We start from the raw sequence: 19695 nt of genomic DNA, 5'->3' as shown, positions 1-19695 counted from the left end.
TAACAATATAATCGAAAGAGGCTGAAAATCACCAGTAGTGATTACATTCCTGCTTTGTGAAACGAGTAACAAGACCGCCACCTACAGGACAAAAATGTTAAGTGAAGATAATGCAGTTTACAATGCATCAAAAACAAGTGAGAATCCCCAAAATAATTAACAAAGGTATACTAGGAAATAAGTGCAATATATAATATAATAACTGAATTGCCTCATTATAAAAAAAAGGTTAAAGTAAAATCTTAAAACCAATATATTTACATTGTGGGAATTGTATTTTTAAAGAGAGGAAACAAAACTTCAGGTTCCAGGTATTTTTATTTTAAAAAGTTTCCCATTTTATTGGCTTTCCTACGTTGTGCAAACAGACCAAAGATAAGTTGATTAGCAGTGAGCCAGCATGACAACTGAAATGGCAAATGCACACAAACATCAAGAATTAACCCATTCAAAGATGTATTTTCAAACATAATATCATTCATATCTAAAAGGCAAAGCTGGGTGGAGAACACAGATCAATGCTAGACATGGAATTAGGTACAAAAACGATGAAAAGACAAACAACTTTAAAAGCCATTTTAGTGCCTTCTTTCCAGTCAGGTCTGCTGAGTTTAGTGTTGTCAGTGTGGAAGGTCATTTGCTTAATATACAGCCTTTTTAAACCATTTAGATATAAGGACTGTATGCATTCATAATCAATAATAAATCAAAGTGGATTGACACTTTATGGTGGGCATGACTGTAAATTGATGTAATGCAGTCTAAATTGTGCTTTTTACGGCATACAAGATGGAGGAAGCCCGTTAACAGTAATTAGGAGGACAAATAATGATACATGTCATAGGTAACATTGTATGGATGACTTTAAATGTTTCCCCTGTATTTTAGAGAATTCCCATTTATTCCAAAGAAGTCCTAAATGTACAACTTGGACCATACACAGATTATTCCAGATGTATTTCTCATAGAAAGTTTGCATTTGTAGTTTTAATAAGAAACAATAGAACACCTCTTAGAAAAGACCAAAGTAAAACCTTTCAATAATAAGGAATAAAGAGGCACACCTTGTTAAATAACTCTTAAAATATATGGATATATAAAAAAAGAGGTCTGGTCCCTACCTGGTCACTTGAACCTGTGCAACTTAAAAAGGCAAAAACTCAAGCCAACAGCTCTCATCACAAACTACCAATAATAAATAACTTAAATAATAAAAAAAGGCAAGTTTATGTTGCTATAAAAGTCTCGTGCTTGGCCAGAAAACATTCATATGAAAAAAAATAAACAAGCATCTAGTGAGGCATCATCAGCCATGACAGAAATTCTCCAATTCACTTCTTTAGTGGCAAACTAAATGTACTATTTGTTGAAATTTTATTCTTCATGCAATTTTGGAAAAAGGGTAAAATCCACCTCATAGTGCTGAATGTTTTGGATTTCAAACTTTTACTAACAGATGCGAAATCAGTTACCAGGGGGGGAAAAAAATCCCACCATTCCAGTCATAAAAAATATCAGACAAACACTATTAACAGTTAATTGTCATGAATACAAATAAGGGGGAACAACTCATATGATTTGTCACTTTGTCATCCTCTGCTTTTGCAATAAAGAGTCCAGTGATCTGACACATTGTTCTCGGGCCACAAGGAGCAACACTCAAAAGTCAGTCAACAAGGTTGTCATGTCCCGGGGGGCCGAGATTGGTGGGCCGGGCAGTTACGTAGGTCACGAGGGGAGAAAGGAAGGCTCCTGCTACAGGAAAAAACTGCTTTGTTTTCCTGGAGGTCAGCTCGAAATTTAGGACTGAAAAGGTACAGAAGTAAGAGTGAAAATACATACATTTACCACTATCAATTTAAACTAATTCAACTGAAAGTTGACTTGACTGTTAGTGATCATGTGAACAATGATTTGAGGTGCAAAATGCAGTACTGACAAAAGCAAGAAAGAATAATAAATGTTTATCACTTCATCCTCAAAAAGAAAAAAAAAATACTAGAAAAACAGGACTGTAAAGAAAAGGTTGACCACCATGCCAGAAGATCTGTCAGCAGCTGCCATGACACATTAACATAAAGATGGATATTGTACATATAGTTCGGCAAACCCTGTCCATATTTTCATGTCAAAGGGACATATAATGTCTTCAATGGCAGGGTTGATAAATAATGATGAAATGTTCATTTAATCATTCATTTGCCGTACTGCTTATCAACACAGTGGTCATGGGAGGTGCTGGAGCCTTTCCCAGACAACATTGGGTAACACGCGGGGGTGGGGGGAGACATCCTGTAATTGGTTGCCAGCCAATCACAGGGCACAAGAAGACAAACAACCATTTACGTTAACACTCGTACTTAGGTGCAATTTAGAATGCTCAACCAGCCTTCCCTGCTTGTTTTTGGAATTTAGGAGGAAACTGGAAGGCTAGGGAAAACATGCAAACTCCCTACAAGAAGGTCCAGACTTGTAATCGACCACTCGATCTCAAAACTGTGAGGCGGAAGTGCTAAACACTTTCACCAGACTGCCTTGGTAACATTTGGCATGGGCCAGGGTAGCGGTATGATTGTGATTTTGAATGGTTGTCTGTCTCTCAACGACCAGTCTAGGGTGTTGTGTGCTTTTTGCTCCCAGCTGGCTCTAGAAAACCCTCTAACTAAGTCTTATGATGATAATACGGGTCATCCTTCCGATACATTTTTATCCATCATTGTGTCATTTAAAAAAATGTTGATGACCCCCACCAAATAGACAGAGAACCACAGCACATTACCTGTAGGCTAGAGAAATTGTCCCTCGCCTTAGCTGTGCGGAGAGTGACGATATTGAGGCAGCAGGCTGCTGACGATCTACGAGAAACTGATAAATTAGACAAATACACAAACTGATGACACTCAGGGTTTAGAGACAGACTGACACATGTATGGACATGGAAGTTGGGATTTGAATTGAAGGCATGGTAGAAGACATTTAGACATGCAATATTGATTTTAGTTATGTAACACAAAAACAGCTTCAAGGTCCAGCCTTATTATATATCATGCAATGACACTTTCAACTTTATGTCTCTATTCTATCTCCAAAACGGCGCGGTCAACTTGAACTTTTGTTGTAAGATTAAAACAAATGCTGATAACGTTTAATTATCCACTGCACACTTATGAAATTAAGATAGGACAGCAATGTATAAATTTAAGTAGGGAAACACACTGCCATCTAGTCTTTAATATTCTATACTGTGCACATCTACTTGTTTCTTTTCTATGAACAGAAAGTATAAGAATAGAACAGCAAAAAAAGAAGAGAAAAATTGAGGCACTTGTGGGAGACATTTGAAAATATAAACATGAAAAGATTAAACAGAATGAATTAAAATATGGTTAAGCAATTACAATAACTAACTGCAGTTTGCATGTTTAGTCATAGGATGTCACTGCATACTGCAGAAATATTGAAATATGTACAGACATTTTTTTCACTTTACAGACTTTTTTTCTACTTGATCATGATTTGCAGTTTTGGACTGGAGATGTTTTTAAAGTACTATTACTCCATATAAAACAAATTAAGTTGTTTGTTACTTACTTTTGGCTGACTGCTTTTAATCTTGGGCACTTTAGCTCCACGACCACGGTGGACCTGCTCATGGTCAAACTCCAGATCCTCCAGCCGTTGAGTCAAGGCCAGTTTCTGCTGAATTGCCATACGTAGGAGCGAGTTTAATGTCTTCTTTTCATCCTCTGCCGCTGCAAGTTGCCTCTGCATTTCATCCAGTTGGATAACATATTCATCGCATCTGAAATGATCCAAAAAAAAGACAAGCTGAAATGTTTCCTGTAACCAGAGATTTCCTGGCGGTGCGCTCACCTGGTGGCAAACATTGCTCTGAGAGAGGAGAAGGTGGCGGCATCTTCTTTGAGAGCTTTCAACTCATTCCTAAGCTTCATCATTGTTTCTGTCACCATTGTCTTTTCATTTTCATACTTACTCTTGAGATTGGCCAGCGCCACCTCAGCTGTCTGAAATGCAGATAAGCACCTTGTCAATGAACAATTTCTACCAAATATTCTCCCAAAAGGTTTTCTACCTGCTTATTGGCCTTCAACACTAGTCTGAGTGTGGCTATCTGCTCTCGCTTGGTGCTAAGAAGAGATTTGAGTTTGAGGATTTCCTCCAGACATAATTCCTTGTCTTTATCCAGGATGGGTGCCAGCTCTCTGGCGGCGGCCCTCTGCCTGGACAGCTGCAGGGAACGGTCAACCGCCCTCTGCAGGTGCTTAATCTGGTCTCTGATGATGGCGTTTAAATTGTAAATGTTCATAGGCTCCTTGCGTAAGTCTCCACTTCCCTCGGAGGGCGCTGGTGATGGGCAGGTGTTGATGACGGGGGAGCCAATGGCGTTGCGGGTGGGGCTACCTTGGTGAGCCGGACAGTCTGTCGCGTGTGAGGTCGTGTCGCCGCGGTGACCGTCTTTGGACGGCGAGTCCGCGGGACTGCGTTGTGTCTCGGAGGAAAAGCGTGCCGAAACGGCGGCCAGGCGTCGGGCCAGGCGAGGGGAGAGTAAAGCTCGGGGGTCTTCGGGGCCTTTGAGGCTGCCGCCGCGAGTGACTCGGCTCTGGCGGTAGTAGTCCAGCATGACGCGGTTGGGCGTCTCGTTATTGCACAGACACACGTGGTGGTACAGCTGCGCCAGCTCTTCGCTGAAGGTCACAAGGTCGTCTTGTGCCGTGTTCAGCAGGGCTTGGCTCTCCGCAGTGGCGCTCGTCGACGCTCGTAAATCCGCTTCGAGGCTCGCTACCCTTTCGTGGCCTTCCCGTAAAGCGCTCTCCAAATGGTTAACCTAAAAAGGGATATTGACAACAGTGGAAAGATTCTTGTTATTTTCCCGTAATCAGGATTCAGTGGCATTAATGGCAAGAGGTTATAAATTAATACTCAGTATCAGTATTGACGCAAGATATGACTATTTTCGGAGAATCGGATAGTATCAGATTTGGTCATAAGATCAGATCAGATCCAGGAGATGATTGTGTAATATCCTAAAAAAAAGCATTTCCTGACTTTGATACAAACAATGTGATTTATCATTTACTGGTTAAATTATATTTTACATTTTTATTGTTCTAAATATATGGGCATTGGATAAACATCTTGAGGGAAAATTGCATTGGATTGGATGTCAAAAGGTCAATTTCAGCCCTTTTTAACTGTCAAATACTGTGCATTCATTGTTCAAATGGATTTGGATGTCTATCACAGATAATGGCAGCAAAACATGTCAATTTGGATTAAACATCCTACATGAAATGGGGTGGAGTAATTAAACCTGACATTGGTACAGTGCTGGTCAAAAGTCCAGTAGGGAACCACATTATTGCCTATTAATAATCTGAAGCACCTCCCCCAATCATATTTCTTCCTAGTGACATAGCGACAACAAACCTGTTCACCCAACGCATGTATTCTGTCATCACCGCAACCTTCTGTCTGCTCCCCCGCAGCATGGCCATACTTCTCCTTTAAGGCCTTCAGATCTGTTTTCAGTTCAATCACTTCTGTCACTGCCACCTTATATTTACACTCCAGGGCCTCAAATCCATGTATGTCAACATCGTGGTGACCATTTGCTTGTGGCGACAGGGCGCCGACAGCAGATTTGCTATTTTCCTGAGGGTCATCCAGTTCTTTGCCACCATTGAGATGCTTTATGGCGTTGACGTGCTCTGTTAGGCGATGGACGCGCTCACTCTGCTCTGTGAGGGCAACTAGTGCATGCTGTAGCTGGGTGTCGGACTCCTGCAGGTTCACGAGCAAGGATGCTTTCTCACACTCCACCTGGTTTGTGGAATTAACAGTGGAAAAAGAAAATGTTGCATGATCAATTTGAGCTGGGAGTTATCGTATTCTGCGGACTATAAGTCAAATTAATGGGTTTATGTATAGTTAAGTTTCACGTAGAGCCGAGAGACAAGGTGAGATTGTAGGAATGTTCTTATGATGTGTTGTTGAGGTTATAGTTATGTGAATAGCAGTTAATATGTTACATTAATAGTGTACCTATTCAACCTGTTCTCCATTTCATTATATTTGTTTATATTCTAATAAAATCCAAAACAAAATAAGCGACTCATACTCTTACGTACAATATTCCGTTTTCTTGATACATTTTTGGCTGTTGCAATTTATACTTGGTTATGACTAATAGGCAAAAAATACAGTATTTTCAGCCACTCTAGTACAGTAAAATTCTATACATTTCTATTTAGTTTGTAAGAATGAATGGTTTTCCAACTCTTATTTACACATTTGATAGGCAAGAGATTTAAATTGAATAATTATTTCACCCTCAACATAGCTCACAAAAATGTTTAATTTATTTTGTTAATGCGTATATTTTTCCTAATATTTCCTGACACAAAAACTTCATTGTGAGTAGCACACTAGGCTAATAAAAAATGCTTAAATGGAAATGATCAGTTTTTTTGTTGTAAGTTAAGATATAAAAGAAAAAATGTTCACTGAGCCAATTTATAGAAATAGTGACTTTGTAAAGTATACTTATGATTTCATGTATTACTAGTGTCAGTCAATACACCTTCCATTTTCGGATTAGTAACTTTAGAAATAACCAATAAGGAATTTAAACTGCTTTCCATGCATTGTGTCCCAACGTTTGTGATATTTGACAAATAATTTTTAAAAAAACTTGAACTAACCTGGACAAGTTGCTGCTTCAACTTTTGCATCTCCGACAAATTGAGTTCACTGAAGAGATCCGGTACCGGATGCAGACCCTCACCCTTTCTCCCGGCACGGTAGTCCCCATTCAGTTTTTGATAGTGGGCGTTGTGCCGACAAGCATCGTCATTGTTGCCGTTGACGGTGGCACCGCCGCCGCCGCCATTGGTGGTGCTGGCGTTGAGCTCCTCTGGGAACTTGAGGCCTTCCACTCCAGTGACGGTGAGGGCAATGTGGGCGCCGGCCCCGAAGACGCTGTCACTCAGGCTGAGGTGATGGGCCAACTCTTTGCGTAGATTGTTCTTTTGCTCACGTTCGCTTTTTAGGGCATCCAAGGCTTCCTCCAGTTGTGCCGCGGAAATTTCTTTCAAACGTAAAGCGTCTTCAAGTTGGCTGTTGAGGAGGACCGTCTCTTCCTCCAGGACCTTAATCTCGTGCTTGAGACCTTCATACTCGACCTGATAACATGAAGGAATTTAGGATCAAGGGGATAAAAAAACAGGTGTTTTTAGACTATAGCGAATATTCTGTCATGATAGTATACGTAGATATTGATCGACAAGGAGTATTTAAAGTTTATCCTGCCACATATCGCCATATATTTTGCAAAATATCAAATATTTTCCTGCTGCATTACATCACGAACGACTTTTAAAACACAAAGATTCCAAGAGATTCTGCTATTCTCCTTTTAAATAGAAAAATATTCAAATTTGTCCAATGTAAAAGTTGAAGAATGTAGCTCTGAGAATAAAACATGTACCAAAAGTATTATACATACCTCAAGTATTTTAAAAACAAAAAACAGAATGATTGTAATTCAAATTTGATACCAAACTACTTTTTGCTAGATTTATTAGAAAATCTCTATTTTCATGGCTATTAAAAAGCATTGAATATTCACATATGTTCATATAACTTGGCCATTTCCTTCCCCTAACTAAGATCTATAGAATCAGGTGTGAGTAGGCTGAAGATACACTGAACTAGTCTGTGCCAAAACCTTGATGTGACTTTCCCATGTCCTCAGCACCAACCTGGTTCTGCTTGAGCGTAGAGACCAATTTCTGCAAGGTGATGTTCTCCTCCTCCAGCTCCGTGTAATCCTGAAGCAGTCGTGTCTCTCGGAATTTATACTCCTTGATCTCCTCCCTCATCCGACCCCTCTGGAGTTCCAGCATTTCATTATTCTAGGACATTGAAAGACACAAATGGACATTTGAAATCCCTAAATTGTCAATTGTCAAAGGTCAACATCTCCCCACAATTGACATAGATTAGACAGCTAAAATACCAACTTCATAAATTACTAATAACATTATCCACATTGGTGATTATGCCATTACCTGTAATTGCGATTGGAGAATTCCATTATGTGTTTGGGCTGAGAGTGACAATGATTTTAATCTTTTAATAAATGATAATATGATCGTACATGAAAATCATTAATGATTTGAGCCTCACATTTGCTGATAGCAGCTCTGAAGGTCGAATAGTGATTAAATGTCCATTCCAATGATTATTTTTTGTTCAATCAGGTTGGGCGTGTGTGCTAATAGATGTGCCGCAAGGACTCACAGAGCCGCACATGTGCCGAGCTCAGGGCATTTGCTATCTCATCCTATGGCTTGATCCCTGGATTTGGCCCCCTCAATAGGGTCGTGGGCCCCCCGTGTCTGACCCTGACTCGAACTCCGATGACTATAAACACAAATAAGAGGCTAACAAAAAGTGATTAGCAAAGGCCAAACAAGGATGAATATGCAAAATATGCCTCATCCATTCAGATGAAAATGTAAAATGAAACATGACAAGCCATAAATGTGAATAAAAATGAGAAAAAAAGTGTATAATTTAGTTTGATAGCAATCACAGTCGCAAACCATCATGTCTCATGAGGCTGACCTCTTTTTAAACATCACTTGAAATTTTCTGTTGAGTCACAATCACTTAAAGTTTTAATTAACATTATTTTCAGCTTTCATCAGCATTCAGCTTTAAATCCTGCAATTTATAGGTCAGTATGGTTTTTATATGGATTATTACAAGGCTGATGGGTTTTACGTCTATATAAAGCTTTTCAAAAGTATCCAAAAGATGCACCTATTTGAATATGGAATATTGTCATTTTTGAAATACTCTGCAATTCAAGAAAAATGTGTATACCAAATGCACATTTGTAAGAGAAGCTCTGCGTAACCCTCCTTTAAACTCACCTCTCGCATTTCCAACACAACTTCATTCAGGCTCTCATTCTCTGAACGCGTGTTGGAAGTGACAGAAGAACTCAAAGTCAGCTCTGTCTGCAGCTCTAAAAGACGAGACACGTAATACGCTTCCTTGGAAGCCGATTCCTGCAGCAGGGTCTCCTCGTTACTCTCGCCGTCCTCGGCCACCTTGCGCTGGTTGCTGTATGCTTGGCCAAATGCCTGAGGAAATCAAACAAGGGAAGACATTTTTAGCATCCAAGACAACTTTGCCAATATTTATGAAGTCAAACTTTCAGTTGTTGTCCCTCAACATGAATTCCATCTACAAGGGATGATGATTCATTTGATCAATTCAAACATTGTTCCCATTTTGCTGACACGTTTGTGCAGCAGTGGGAGCTGCCTGACATGGTGCCGGGGCTGAGACTTGATTGGAAAAATCAAAGTGAGGAGGCAGGAACACAATGGAGCTGTCAACCAGCCGCTGGCAAATACCCCCCTTTGCGCTATTGACTAGAGCACATGTGTCAAAGTGGCAGCCCGGGGGCCAAATGTGGCCCGCCGCATCATTTCGTGTGGCCCGGGGAAAGTAAATCATGAGTGCCGACTTTCTGTTTTAGGATCAAATTAAAATGAAAAGTTTAGATGTATATTAAATTTCCTAATCTTCGCCCTTTTAAATCAATAACTGTATTTTTTAATCAATTTTTTTATGGTTTTAGTTCAAAAATCATTTTGCAAAATCAAAAAATATATTTAAAAAAAGCTAAAATAAACATTCATTTAGATCTATAAAAAACAGAATATTCAGGGCTATTAATCCAGTTCATTTAATAAATTTATTTAAAAAAAATCTAAATATTATATCTAAAATGGTAAGGCCCACATTAAAATCAAGTTGGCGTTAAAGCGGCGCACGAACCAACCCGAGTCTGACACCCCTGGAGTAGATGAAATGCTAATAGTAGATTTCATTTACCCTATATTTTTGCTTCTCATTCTTATTTTTTTCTTTCATCTCATGTATATTCTGTAGTCCGCCTTTTAACCTTCTTTGTGGAACCACGCTGGGATTTTGATGAATAATTAAGGGAACAAAAACGTTAATTACTGCAAATATCTGCCTGACTGGATGAGCTCAAATTCCGGCTTCACAAGAGTGGCTGTCAATGTCCGACCAGCAGTGTGGTCACCCGGCACTGAACTCAGGAAGATAGGGAAAAGCTGCCCTCGCAGGGGCCCACTTACTGGATTTCCAGCACAAAAGGGAGACTGCAGTGCAAAATCAACAATCAAGCTGTAACACTGCACATTAACTACATTGAAACACACACAAATTCACTGAGACATGCACATAAACACACGGGTCTGAGTCATTCATTCATTCATCTTCCATACCGCTTATCACCCCCACGATCAAGGGTCACGGGGGATGCTGGAGCCTATCCCAGCCAGCCACGGGCAGCAGGCGGGGGACACCCTAATTGGTTACCTGCCAATTGCAAGTCACAATGAAACTTACAACCACTCACGCTCATAATGACATCGCCACTGAGTGGGAATTGAACCCGGACTCCCTGCACCAAAGTCAGGCGGAAGAACCACTTTTAATACATTTTCTCATGGGTGGAAACAAGAAAAGAAATATAATATCTATTTTGTATATTTTGTGTTGCATGAGTACAGGAATAGAGAAGTCAATTGTGTGTAAAGGAAATTTGGAATTATATTGAAAAAACAACAACAACGAAGACATATAGTTGTTTTTTTTGTTCCACTTTTTTTCTATTTAGAAATATATATAGTTGGAAACAAAGGTAAAACAAAAGTAACTAGTAGTTGCAGGAAAAAATGTTATGTTCTCCAATTACAAGTGATTTTCATACAAAAAATAAGTATACTCTTTATTTTGCTTAAAGTTATGCCATACAGTTAAGACAAATTGTATCAATAACAAAAACTTAATTCATTTTTAACTCTCGTGTAAGAAAAAAATCCTATTCATATAAAATTGAGCACACCACTAATGATTATTATTTCATACAAGAACCCTGCTTCCTGCATGCAGATTTATTTCCTAAAGTGCACTCCATTAGGCTGCCACTCGACATAGAAGGGAGTCACAGAAAGTGACACTCCACGTGACTTCGTGACTCATCTTTGTGGCACGATGCCATATCCGGGCGGGCGGCTTGTTGCCATTTCATGGCAGCCGCCCCTTCGTTAAAAACATCACAGCGACAGCTATGCATTTTACGGCTAATTATGAAAACGCACTGACAACACATGCCTGTTGAGTCACCATAATGATAATTCTTCTCAATCCTGGGCTTGAGCCCTACTTGGCAGATTGTACCAAGCTCCTCATTGATTAGATGGTGTGGCTAGAGCACCTCCTTAGGGCAATTATTCTTACTATATTGGTGATTGGCAGTTCATTTGGAGAAAGAAAGCCCATAATACATTCGACCTCAGGCATCACTGGATGAATGATAGTGTTGCACCTGCATGTATTCAGCTAGAGGCCATAGTAGGAGAAGCAAGCTCACTGCCAGAGCAACATAGGGGGAGGAAAGGAGGGTGTATGAACCCCGAAATCCACGCCCATCTGTGATCGCTGCTAATTAGGAGTCAGGGGAGGGGCCTCTCGCTGTCATGATTGTGAGTGTGTATCTATTTTTACACTCAACCCCAGTTAAACCCCATGGTCTTTCATATTTAACTACTTGCAGGACTACCAATAGTCAATTTTGAGTGAACAACAGTTAGAGAGGAAAATAAAATGTTTCCCTTAATTCATTCTTCCTTTTAATTAGAATGTATGAACTCATTGGTTGTCATTGACCTTAAACGTTGACTCCATTTTGCCCGGGAGGATTCAAATCAAATCAATCAAATCAAAAGTTTGTAATGTCATCATACACAGCTGCGTATAATTGGTGGTGCTACTATGCAAAGGGTGTTTTCCCAGTAAAAACATAAATAATTAATATAAAAATATAAAAAAATCCCACCCTGGCCTTTCAAATGGATTTGACTTCTATTGCCGTTAATGACACTGAAAAACAATTCCATGCCACCCCTCCCATTTCAATTGGATTGACTTGCTGCTGTGCCACCCAATGTCTGCAACAGATGTGAAATTGAAATGTGTCATTCAAAAACAATAATCTTTTCAGTAACACTTGAGGCAAAAAGTAATTGAAAATTCATCCAAAAGGCAGCTTTCCAAGCTATAATCCCCATGACAAGTCCACATACAGTATTAGTCAACTCAAGTTATGCTTGGTATATACAAACACACGTACAGGGGCGCGGAGTCCAGATGGTCGGCTCGCCTGACGACGTAAGTGATTTCAGGACCACGGAGAGAGACATGCAGATCAGCAACAAATTTGTCTGCATCTAAAATTGTATTGAAGCCAGCTATGGCATTTTGTCATGGTAAAATATCATAATGTTATAGATTCTTGTGTAAAATGCCCTTCATACAATGCCCGTCCTTTTTAAGGACAGCGAGTTCCCATGTGCATTTCTGCCATGAGGAACATTGGCAAGTCAAGAGATGTGTCATCTTTAAGCACAAGGCACATTTTCACAAGTGGAGTGAAGCTGGATAATTAGAGCCCAGTAGCTATAGAGATGCAGCCACAGAGGATGCACACGAATACTCATGCCACGAAACATAGATCTCCAGGAGATGGAATCTCATAAAAACTATATGAGCACAAGCTTTTATAGCATGAATGTTTATGGTGTTGGGTCATTTTCTGCTTTCATTGAAATACACAACAGCTAGCAAACCAATGATGTTAAAAAAACACAATAATCCATAAAAGAGACCAATACGGCTTAATTGGATGATGAGTGCCACTGACACGATCTACATCTGCTCCATTCACACTAAAAAACAAAGTGAATGGCTGATGTACCACTGAAGGACTGCCAAGGACAAGCCGCTTTCCCCCCCTATGTCTTGTTAAAATGATTTCATTTGGCTGGAGTCTGCTTCTGATCAGAGAATGTCGGTTTATTAACCCAAATTACATTTTTGCAATCAGATGACAAAAACGGAAGGGATTGGCTCAAAATCAGCTGGCTGTAAGACAAAAGATCCACAAAGCATCTCAGTTCTCCCCATGAATGAGATTTGGTTCATACAGCCTTGCAGTGCCACTATCCCAAATTTCATCAAAATGTTTCATTTTCAGTAACGCTTATCCTCTTTCAAACGCTTTAAGTGAAATGGCATTATAACTGTATTTGGCTGTTTTTGCTTTTGTTTATTTTAGAAAGAAAAGCACTGCGGGGGATGGTTTAGTGTAGGTCAATCTATAAAATTCAGTAAAATGACTTCAATGGAGACTCAGCATAACAACGTGGAGTTAATAAAATGTATTTGAAGTCCATTAGCACTGAACAAATTGATTGAGCCACTCGATTAACAAGTAACATACACAGTTAAAATGTCAAGTGTTTGATGAGACCAGCAGTCTATAAGTGCGTCATACTTTACTTCCTCCCTCTGCTTGGTAATGTGCCTGCCAGGACACCAGCAGCAAGTGAACCACAACAGCACACAGCATAAATGGCCTTTGGGCCTCTCTACAAAGGCACACACTCACACGTAGTTAAAAATACATTGGGCTATAGGCACCATCATTCAGGAAGTATAAGGATTGTCAAGACTTAATTGACATCTTCAATTAAAAAGATAATCTATTTGATGGAATTATTTTGTGTTTATAATTCTATTTGATGCAAATATTCTCAATGAATATAAAGTATTTTCATCTACATTCGATGGCTAAAACGTTTGCATTATTTATTCCAGACAAACGAGTGAGTTCCATTTCAACAAGGCACTGAGTGCATACTTTCCCCTCATAAACTGGCCTCAGGCAAATAAGAAATGGAGCGATAATGTCGACTGTGTCAAAGTCAAGCTACAGCCTCCTCCTCCTCTCAGCTAAATGCGTGACTTATTTCGCCGAATCTCATTTATGGGTGACACAAGAATTCTAATGAAATAAAAATAAACGTGATATCAAGAAACCTTTCAGAGAACGGTGACGAAAGACGGACTCATTAGATTACATTGTCTTGTCTTTCTGCGGCAGAGAAAGCCGAGCTGACACAAAAGAAAGAGGAGCCTGTCTGCATCCTTAAAATGACTCATGAGGCTTCCACGGAGTGACTCACAAGTTTTCTTCATGCCTAAGATAGACACTGCAACAGCAAATGAGGCTATTATTCCAACAAATATATTGTTTCTACCAGGACTCACATTCTAAACACACAAACTACACTTTGTCCAAACGGCACAAGCACAGAAGCACACAAAAAGCAAAGCAATCCACTGGAGTCACACACCAACACTCTCCTGTTTCCCCCATGCTGTTCTCAATCACAACATCCGCACCCAAACACCCTCCCCCTCTTGTCCTACTGCATTTACTGACGCGGGACACCTTTGTATGAGCAAAGAGATGCTGACCAATGACCTTCCCCTCTGGACTCTCACTTAAATGATTCTACAAACCGACGCAAATTACTCAAATTGAAATACACAGAAACCACCACATTTCCTACAGCTTTAGATTTGATTCCTTTCATTTACCGTATTTTCATGACTATAAGGCGCACTTAAAAGTCTTACATTTTCTGTAAAATAGACAGTGCGCCTTATAATCCAGTGCGCCTTACATATGGAAAAAACAGAAAACCAAAAACGAAAAACCACCACTGTCGGATACTAAAAAAACACAAACGCCTGAACTAAGACAATACTGTTAAATATGCAGATGCCATCTTAGTTTACAAAATCTTCCATCATGTAGCTCCTCCCCCACTGAAAGATTTTATACCAAAAAATCCAAAACATCAACAATGGCTGGCTCTAGAGGTGACTGTGTAGTGAGTGCTTCATACCTGGAAGTCAATAGCAATTACCATATTTTCACGACTATAAGGCGCACTTAAAAGTCTTTAATTTTCTCCCAAATAGACAGTGCGCCTTATAATACAGTGCGCCTTATATATGGAAAAATGTCATTCATTGAGGGTGCGCCTTATAATGCGGGGTGCCCTATAGTCGTGAAAATACGGTACTTTCCTATACCCAGTAAAAAGCAGCTCTGTTGGTAAAACAGCACAACACGCTATCTGAGGCAAAATCGCCACTTCAGCCAAAGAGAGACCGTATACAGTACATAAGAGGAATACAAGGCCAAGCTGTGAGAGGGGGATGGTGAACCCAACAGAAAGACGAGAGACACAAACTCATCTGAGGATGTATTGATCCACCACATTCCTCTCTGTTTACTGCATGCTAATGGAAGATCAGCACCGAGACAAAGAAGGAGCCTGACATTACTGTAATGCATCCTTGGTCCAGATTTACGAGCGAGGCTTTGTTTCAAAAGATTTACCATTAAGACCTCATCTATTGTTTCATACCATAGAGTGTAGCCAGGCCAGCCACTACCAAAATAAACCACACAGATCATTCAAGGTGACTCGGTACATTTCTGATTTATGCCTTGAAAACCACTAATAAGGCTTCGTGGCAATCAAAACTAGACTACATTTGGACATATTCATTTATAAACACATTTAATTGAGCAAGTGGTCAGAAAGCTGTTGCTGGTTGTTTCTGAGTGACATGCTGATTGATTTATTGATTTTTTCTTTCACATGACACCGGAGGCAACAGGCTGGTTGGTTAAGTACTAGCTAGCTGATCTTCAGTCACGAAATATCAATACGCAGGAATATTGTAAAGGGCAACACAGTTGGAGGAATCAAAAACATGGCACACCTTACAGGCAGAATGAGAATTTCACAGACAACCCTTGACGCTCATAATCTTTGACAGATTTCACTTAGAGATACAACAATAAACCAATATTTGTTTTGTTTTGCTCTGTGCGGATTGCAATTTGGCTTTGACTATTTACATCGTGACCGGACGTTTGGTCGACGGACACTTCGTCGCCGGACGTTTCGTCGAACGGACGTTTGCTCGACGGATTTACTCGCTCTCAAAATGTTGTCGTCTAAGTATCAACATTGGTTTATTCATTTATTGTTGTTTGAATAGGAAACTACATTCATTGGAGAAAAGCGGACTTTAAGCAACATTCATTAATCAGCATTATATAGGAAAGACACCGAATTATTGTGTCCCTAGATCATTGTTTTACTGGTCAGTCAGCACCATCGATGAGAAAACGCAGAAGGACTTGCTCCCCTCCCATAATAAATGACCCCTTTTTCTTCTTCTTCTTCCTCTCCTGTACTTTACTGGCCTGTCTGAGGTTGATCTGCCCGGAGAAAGCACTAACAAGCTAGAACCACTGCCTGCCAAGGATTAGGCAGCATCCCAGAAACATCCAAAGCATCAGGATGAAAAGAATGATTGGGCTGGGGGGCATGTACTCTAAATGAGGTTAGTTGGTGGGGACGAGAAAAGGAGAGTGAAAGAGTTCCCTGTTTTTCCCCAAACACAAAATGCACTTAGTGTTTTTCTCTTTTGTACTACTTTTAACAGTTCCTAAGGCTATTCTGCACAATGTGGTCCTTCCTCATGCAAATGGACCGACGCTCACCTTGCCTTTTCTGCAGCTGGGTGACGGCCAAGTACGCTTTCGCTATTTTGATGACAGGGTGAAGAATTATTATGCTGTTCTGCAGCCTCAGGGGGAGGACGGTAAGGGTCTATTTTTAGCCATTCAACTTATTATGAATTATGGTTTGAGACTTAAAAGACAACTTGATCACTTGCAGGTCAACATATGTACATTAGGTCTTATTTTATCTAAATAAAAGATAAGGTAAACAAAAACAACATACAAGATACAAGAAATAATTTTCTTTATAGAATCTAAATCAAATTCTATCAGCAGTTTCCATGCTGTTTCATCATGCAAAATGCAGTGCAGAGGCAGTAGACGTTTGTACTTTGGAGAATAAAAGCGTGCGGTGGTGGGATGAGACCAGGAGGTGTTTTTTGGTGGAAGTAATTTCACCTCAAGAAAATGTTCCCTGTGCCAAGACAAAACACGAACTGACAGAAGAGAAACACATGGCAGCATTCGTAGATGACATTTAAAAACTATACCTGGAGATGTTTTTTTTTTTTGCGATTTTTAAAATCTTATTATCTTATTACGAGAACTCTGAGTATAGCATGGAAGACGCTTTGGACTAAACTGATTTTTCAGAGGAACTTGGTTGGATATTGATCACGTCGTAGAAGCACTCATGATACAGATCATCCCTCTGGCTAATGCAATGAGATTGAGTTAAATGAAGATTATATGGAGGTTTTGTTTGATGAGCGCAATACCAAGTGGATCGATCTCATTTAGTTTTCTCTGAAATTGTAGCTAAAAGTTAAACAGATTTGGTTTTATGCGATTGCAGAGTGGCTGTGAAAGCACCAAAGGAAGAGTTAGTGTTGGTAAAGAAGCTGCATTCTAATGATGGAGGACAATAACTCAGGGTTGATTAGGTAGATTAATTAAAATTGCTGCTCTTTTCTGATGTGTGATGGATCAAACTGAAATTTAGTAAGTATTTTATGGTGATGTATATGCATCGATTTTTGGAGCCCTTGGGAGATTAATTTCATGAATTCATTGCAGTTTTAAGTTAGTAAAGGAGCTGCCATCTGCATTTTCATTGTGCTTTTCATCAGAGCTCATTTTTAACTTTTTGGAACAACGTAAAGGCAACTTTTTGTGAATAACATCTTCACAAGTGAAAGTGATTTTAACTCATTGGCTCGTATTGTCAGTGACTCTAAAACAACCCCAAAAGTCCAGTTGAATTAAGTTCCTTTAAAAGGAATTGACCTGATATAACTAACTTTTACAAGCATTTTAGTATAATTGAATTGCTCATTTGCACAAAAGATTGGACATCGAAATCAAATAGAAAATTATATCATGTAGATTAAGGGGTGGCCAACTCCAATCCGGATCTGGTCTGTTTTCCATATTTCCCTCCAGCAACACACCTGAATCAAATAATTGGGACCAGTAACAAGCTTCTGGACAGCTTGCTGATGAGTTGATCATTTGATTCAGATGTGGTAGAGGAGGGAGATATGGAAAACAGACTGGATAAAGGTTCTCAAGGACTGGAGTTGGCTACCATTGATGTAGATTTTCACTATTAGTATTAGTAGTCATTGTAGTAGTAGAAGTAGTAATAGAAGTAGAGATAGTCATAGTAATAGTAGTAAAACAAATCAGGTGTTTAGTGTCAACATCAATCTTTAGTTGTATTAGTTTTGATTGAATATATGTTAACTGTAACATTTCTAGAGCTTTACAAACATTTGCCCTCAACTACAATTGTGGGCTCCTTATCACTGTCCCTTGTGATTTCAGTTAGTTGTTAAAATATTTGAAACATTGATGTGTTTTAACACAACCAGTCATCAACTATGTTGGAAAACCCAGATTTTTTTAGGGGGAGAAAAGAGTCTAGATCAAATAAAAATACATGCACGATTCCATCTTTCTGATTGAAACCCAATATTGTCAGAGACACAAATGAACAATTGAACGTCCCCTTCAACTTTAGTGAGTTAAGGGACGCTCCTCTTTGTTTGCCCATTTAATACACAGTCGACGTCACATTGTGCAGGTGCATCCACACACCAGCATCTGTTTTGAATGAATGAATCAGCGTTATCTTTGCACTTACCTCCTGCAATTGTTCCAACTCCTTCCTCAGAGCTTCCTGCTCACACTCCAGTTCGGCACACTTGTTCTTCAGCGTCTGGTTCTCCTCCAGGACCACCAGCCCGCACTCGGCAGCCCGGATCTTCTCGCGATTAGCTTCGCTCAGCTCCTGCGCCAGTCGTTCCACTTCGGCCCGGTACTGCTCGACCGAGGCCGCCATCGCCCCTCTCTGTCCGGCTCTCTCCGGTCCCCCCCTCCCACCAACCAGCCTGTTGGTCTGCGGTTCTCCTCCCGGTCTCTCCTCTCCAGCGCAGAGGCGGGCGTTAGGATGATGGGATGCGGAATAATACGCCCCCTTCCCTGGAGAGCATGACCGAAAAATCGGGACAGAAGCTCCAATTCGTATATTTGCTTCTACCAAAAGCCATATAAAAAGAATCGCATTATAAAATAAACAAGTATTCGTGTGCTGTCAAAGCATGCCACTAAGCAAAATAAGGCGTCATTTCAGCTCTTTCATGGGTGAAATGTCGCCACCTACTGTCGTTTATGTGTCAATACATTTGCCATCAACTCCACCCATTTAGTTTATAGTAATGGTGATTGTAAAAGTCAAGAATTCACACTCAAACGCCTCATTCAAAGGTTCACGATAGAACAACAAGCATCATAAATAGAAAAGCAGCGAGGTGAAAAGTTTAACTGCACTCCTTGTTCAATTTTATCAGTCCTTATCTACTCTTAGGATTTATGGTATTGATATTCAAGTGAAGCTTGAGTTGGGATCTCTTGGCTGTAATTGACAATTACTCTTAATAACCCCAAGCAAAAGAAAGATAAGCATTTCTCTGATCCATGTTAGAAGCAGATGTACGTAATTGTAAATGTTTTGTATAATACAGTCAAGGCCTAGTAGCACTTAAAAATAGATTGTATTTGTTGTATTTTACATTAGACATACTGTATAATGCTATCCAAAAGTAGAAAATTGACCATAAAATTATGAGGATTTTATTTATTTAGAAAATGCGTGAATGGTGGATAGT

General features: G+C 39.8%; 1 protein-coding gene across 3 annotated transcripts; it reads right to left on the bottom strand.

The window, feature by feature from the left end:
- Positions 1-299: 299 nt before the first annotated feature.
- On the bottom strand, positions 300-19162 carry bicd1a (bicaudal D homolog 1a). Of its 3 annotated transcripts, none has more exons than XM_077710698.1 (10): positions 18672-19162; positions 8961-9173; positions 7782-7934; positions 6723-7202; positions 5449-5841; positions 4094-4846; positions 3874-4025; positions 3592-3802; positions 2780-2865; positions 300-1806 (listed from the first exon to the last, which is right to left on the bottom strand). In XM_077710698.1, exons 1-10 carry the CDS (start codon positions 18867-18869, stop codon positions 1683-1685), a joined length of 2763 nt encoding a protein of 920 aa, XP_077566824.1. In that variant the 5' UTR covers positions 18870-19162; the 3' UTR covers positions 300-1682. The 3 variants fall into 3 exon arrangements, with proteins under 3 accessions (XP_077566824.1, XP_077566826.1, XP_077566825.1); XM_077710699.1 differs by having other exon boundaries at positions 1661-1806; positions 2780-2855; XM_077710700.1 differs by lacking the exon at positions 2780-2865.
- Positions 19163-19695: the final 533 nt, after the last annotated feature.

Source organism: Stigmatopora nigra, chromosome 2 (genome assembly GCF_051989575.1).
Source record: "Stigmatopora nigra isolate UIUO_SnigA chromosome 2, RoL_Snig_1.1, whole genome shotgun sequence".
NCBI classification, from domain to species: Eukaryota; Metazoa; Chordata; class Actinopteri; order Syngnathiformes; family Syngnathidae; genus Stigmatopora; species Stigmatopora nigra.
This window is presented reverse-complemented; position numbering and strand designations above follow the sequence as displayed.